This window comes from Helianthus annuus, chromosome 10, assembly GCF_002127325.2.
Source record: "Helianthus annuus cultivar XRQ/B chromosome 10, HanXRQr2.0-SUNRISE, whole genome shotgun sequence".
In the NCBI taxonomy this organism is placed as follows: domain Eukaryota; kingdom Viridiplantae; phylum Streptophyta; class Magnoliopsida; order Asterales; family Asteraceae; genus Helianthus; species Helianthus annuus.
In genome coordinates, this window is record NC_035442.2 from 180,803,070 (window position 1) to 180,808,212 (window position 5,143).

The following is a 5,143-nucleotide window of genomic DNA, read 5'->3' on the forward strand; positions in this document are numbered from 1 at the left end:
ATGCTGATTATCGCTCACAAGCTTCAACAACATGGCTGCCCGACACTGGATGCAATGGTCATGCTGCCATGGATCACAACGGCCTTGATCACTCAGAACCATACTATGGTAAGGATTCCCTTCATGTTGGCAACGGTGAAAGTTTACCTATTTTGCATATTGGCTCAACCAAAATCCATTCTCCATCTAAAACCTTTACTTTTTCTAATATCCTTCATGTCCCACAACTTAAAAGAAACCTTCTTTCTGTTCAAAAATTCTGTCAAGATAATAATGTTTTCTTTGAATTTCACTCGACTTTTTTTGCTGTGAAGGACACGTGTACACGGAAAACCCTCCTCACGGGTCCAAGTAACAACGGGCTCTACTCCATCTGTGTGCCATCCATTCGTCCTCTCCACAAAGTTGCCTTTTCTGCTGTTCGTGCTTCTACAGATACATGGCATCGAAGACTCGGAGATCCTCATCCAGATCTATTGAAGTCTATGTTACCAATTTTTTCACTTCCTGTTAGTAATAAAAGTTTGTCGTCCTCTTGTAACTCGTGTCACATGGGGAAATCCTCAAAACTTCATTTGTTTCCTTCAACTTTTAAGAGTAACAATGTTTTGGATTTAATTTTTTGTGATGTGTGGGGTCCTGCACCAATAAAATCATTAAATGGTGATTCTTATTTTTTACTATGCGTTGATCATTTTACTCGTTATATGTGGATTTTTCCTTTAAAACACAAATCTGATGTATGTGCTACTTTCAAAAATTTTCATGCTATGGTTGAACGACAATTCAGACCAAGCTCAAATCGGTTCAAACTGATTGGGGTGGGGAGTTTCGACCTCTCTCTCCCTTCTTCACCTCCCTAGGCATCATTCATCGTCTCTCATGTCCCCACACCAGTGAACAAAACGGATTTGTTGAGAGACGCCACCGCCATGTGGTGGAAACAGGGCTTACTCTTCTTGCTCAATCAGGTGTGCCTCAAAAATTTTGGCATTTTGCCTTTGACACGGCGGTTTATCTTATCAATCGGATGCCATCCAGGGTTGCTTCCAAATTTCTCCCTTTGAACATTTGTTTAAACACCCACCTGATTTCTCCTTCTTACGTGTGTTTGGATGTCAATGCTATCCTCACTTACGTCCCTATCCTCACAAAATGGATTTTCGTTCCGTACCGTTTGTTTTTCTGGGATATAGTACCTCTCATTACGGATATCGTTGCCTTGACCTGACCACAAACCGACTATATGTTGCCCGTCATGTTCGTTTTAATGAACAGTTTTTTCCTTTTGCTCAAAAGTCCATCCCAGTCCCTACCCCACCACCCAACGATCACTCTCCTTATGTCTCCTTTTTTCCCTCACACCAACCTGACCTTCCCGACTCACCCACCGAACCCGCGACAAATATATCCAACCCACCACCACAACCGGCACAGCCCCAATCCACAAATGTACCCAACACACCACCACAACCGGCCCAACCGCAACCGGACCAACAGCTTCCTCAAACTCAACCTACACATACAACCACCTCACATGATACACCACCCCCTCCACCACCACCACCACCTCGTACTCGCCCTGCCAATCTTCGCCAAAATCCACCCAAACCTAACCGATACAACCCCTCTGCCTACCATACTACCACTGAGTCCAACAATCTTGAACCAACTACTTTCACTGTTGCTAACAAAAGTCCTGAATGGCAGCATGCCATGTCTGAAGAATACAAGGCTCTCATGAAAAAATGGCACGTGGACTCTTGTTCCTCCGGTCTCGAATGTTAATGTAGTTGATTGCAAATGGGTGTATAAACTTAAAAGAGATCAACACGGTGCTATAAAAAGATATAAGGCTCGTCTGGTTGCCAAGGGCTTTAACCAACAACCTGGCATTGATTACCATGAAACTTTCAGTCCTGTCGTCAAAGCAACCACCATTCGTGTTGTTCTTTCACTTGCAGTTACAATATGGAAACACTGATTATGTTTCCATATTGTATTCTATTTAAACTCTGTACATGTTTCATTATAATTGCAATATATACAAAACACAATTACTCTGATTAACTTTCGCATGAAAGGCTTCTAAACTAATTCCGCACGGAATTACTTTTAGTAATTCCGCATGAACCGTAATGTTTCATTCCATGCGGAATTAGTGTCCTATATATGTGTGTTTGTATTTTCTCATTTGGTACGGAATTAGGATCACTGTAACGAAGTGCTGCCAAAATTCTGCCGTGTAATCAAGTTGTTTATGAATAAGAAAGCTGTGTTAAAGTGATATCTCTGTTTTCTACTCAATTCTCTCTGATTCAACACTGTTTGTTTGTTTGTTTCCGCCAATCAAACAGTGGTGTATTGACTTTAATTGACTCACTTGATCGTCAAATCGATCCTACATTTGAGTACTTTATTATAAATATAATTTAAAAATAGGTTGTGGTATGTGAAGCATGAGAGGCATATGATTTACAGTAAATTGGCAAGTTGTGGCAAAGAAGAGGCAAGTAGTGATAAAGCTACCAATGGAGTAGTGGTCCATTAGAAAAGACACGACCTTTAAACACTTGGGTTTGGGAGGGAGAGGTCTTGGGTTCAAGTCCCATAGGGATTAAAAGAAAATTGTTGTTTATAAAAGAAAGTAGTGATAAAAGCTAATGTGGCGCTGACATGGAGTTGTGGCATGTTGGCATGGGAAACAAGCACTCCCTCCACCCTTATTAACACTAGTTAGGTAAGCTACACTCTCACCCAAGCTACGTCAGCTTTGCGATTTCCTCTTGTATGGACACACCTATGACCCGGGACGGGAATAGAGACTTTTTTCTACGACGAGCTTTCTCTCGTAAACCAAAGATGCCCTACACTAGGCGAGCTAGAAGCTAAAATGAATTTTTGTTGGCATCTTTTTCTTTGCTCTGGGGTTTTCTTTGGTCTTTCCTCTTTCCTTCCTATGTTTCATTCTAATTTATTTGTATGTATATAAAAACAATAATATTCATTATTTCATATATAAACTAGTAGAACTCCCCGCGCGATGCGGCGAGAACTCGATCAGTATCAAAACCTATAAAATAAATTCGTGAGTTGTCGAAAAAGAAATTGACACGTGTTTTACATCGATTGAAAAACATAAAAACAAAACCACTACCGGTTCTGATAATACTGATACCAGCATCGATGTTATTTAATCGGAATCAGTTTGGTTTGATATCATACTGGTTAGGTACCATAACTTATATAACTCTGTTGAAAAAAAATAACAATTGTGCATTTAGTTTTGTTTTTTAATAAGTTGACGAACCCAAATTATAAAAGAAAAATCAAATAATGTGGTAAAGATGTATACATTATATAAAAGCTAAAACGGAAACTTAAAAAATATATAACTACAATATATATGTGTATATATATATATATATTAAATAAATAAATAAACAAACTTTACATTATATAATTTATGAACAGCAGGTTGCTAAAAGTTTTTGTATGTCCAATTGTACATGGTAAGCTTTGTAGCTTGTTTGATTTAAAAACTCAAAAAACAAAATATAATACTCTAAGAAAAAAATCTAAATAAATAATACATGTAGTTTGGACTTTTGAGCATTCATGTAATCGATGGAGCACAAAAAAAATAAGTGGCAGAATTGTAATTTATATTCAACTATTGTTCAATTAGTTTATTGTTCCTAAGCTCATTCATGAAATGTTATATTATTACATCGATTGAAAAACATAAAAACAAAACCACTACCGGTTCTGATAATACTGATACCAGCATCGATGTTATTTAATCGGAATCAGTTTGGTTTGATATAATACTGGTTAGGTACCATAACTTATATAACTCTGTTGAAAAAAAAATAACAATTGTGCATTTAGTTTTGTTTTTTAATAAGTTGACGAACCCAAATTATAAAAGAAAAATCAAATAATGTGGTAAAGATGTATACATTATATAAAAGCTAAAACGGAAACTTAAAAAAATATATAACTACAATATATATGTGTATATAGGGTAGGGCTAGATAGAAAACCCTATATATATAAAAAACCCGAGAAAACCCAAGCTCCCGACATTTTTTTTTTTTGAAAAAAATAACACATGTAATATACATGTTTTTAAGACTTTTGGGCCAAAAAAATCAAAAAAGCGCCGAAGGGATATTTAAAAAAAAAAAAACAAGTTTCAGCAATTTTCAGCGAATTTATGACTTTTTTGCTTAACACGTGTTAGGAGCTGAAATTTGTTTATTTTTTTTAAAAAAATCCCTTCGGCGCTTTTTTGTTTTTTTTGGCCCAAAACACTCTAAAACATGTATATTACATGTGTAATTTTTTTCAAAAAAAAAATGTCGGGAGGTTGGGTAAAAATGGCTTCCCATTTGGGTTTCCAGAGTTTTCTAAGAATTTTAGGGTTTTTTATCTAGCATTATCCTGTGTATATATATATATATATATTAAATAAATAAATAAAAAAAACTTTACATTATATAATTTATGAACAGCAGGTTGCTAAAAGTTTTTGTATGTCCAATTGTACATGGTAAGCTTTGTAGCTTGTTTGATTTAAAAACTCAAAAAACAAAATATAATACTCTAAGAAAAAAATCTAAATAAATAATACATGTAGTTTGGACTTTTGAGCATTCATGTAATCGATGGAGCACAAAAAAAATAAGTGGCAGAATTGTAATTTATATTCAACTATTGTTCAATTAGTTTACTGTTCCTAAACTCATTCATGAAATGTTATATTATAGAATTAGTAACTTTTTGGTGCATCACAACTTGTACCCCATGTTTGAGGATTTTTTCAAAAAAAAAAGTTGATTTTCACTTTCAACTTTAAAGTTTTTTTTTTTTACTTTTTAACCCATTTGAAATTTTTTACTTTTAACTCAAACTTTTCATCTTTTGTAATATAACACAACACTTTATTATTTACAACCTCGGTCCCCCATACTTTTTATCTTTCGCAAGTTTTTTGTTTTACGTTTCGTTCTAAATTTTGCGAGTTAACATGTCGTAGCGTGCATGTGAGGTTCAACGTTTTTGCTCTATTTTATCATATTTGACTGACCCGTCGCAACACGTCCATTTTTTCCCTTTTGAAAACTTCCCCGCAACGGGC

The 5,143-nt window shown here is 35.5% G+C and overlaps 1 protein-coding gene across 1 annotated transcript; it reads left to right on the top strand.

The window, feature by feature from the left end:
* LOC118482781 (extensin-like) lies at positions 1–1,788 on the top strand. Its single transcript, XM_035978445.1, has 3 exons — positions 1–108; positions 315–509; positions 1,279–1,788. The coding sequence occupies exons 1-3, from the start codon at positions 1–3 to the stop codon at positions 1,786–1,788; spliced, it is 813 nt and encodes a 270-aa protein (XP_035834338.1).
* The last annotated feature ends 3,355 nt before the right edge of the window (positions 1,789–5,143 follow it).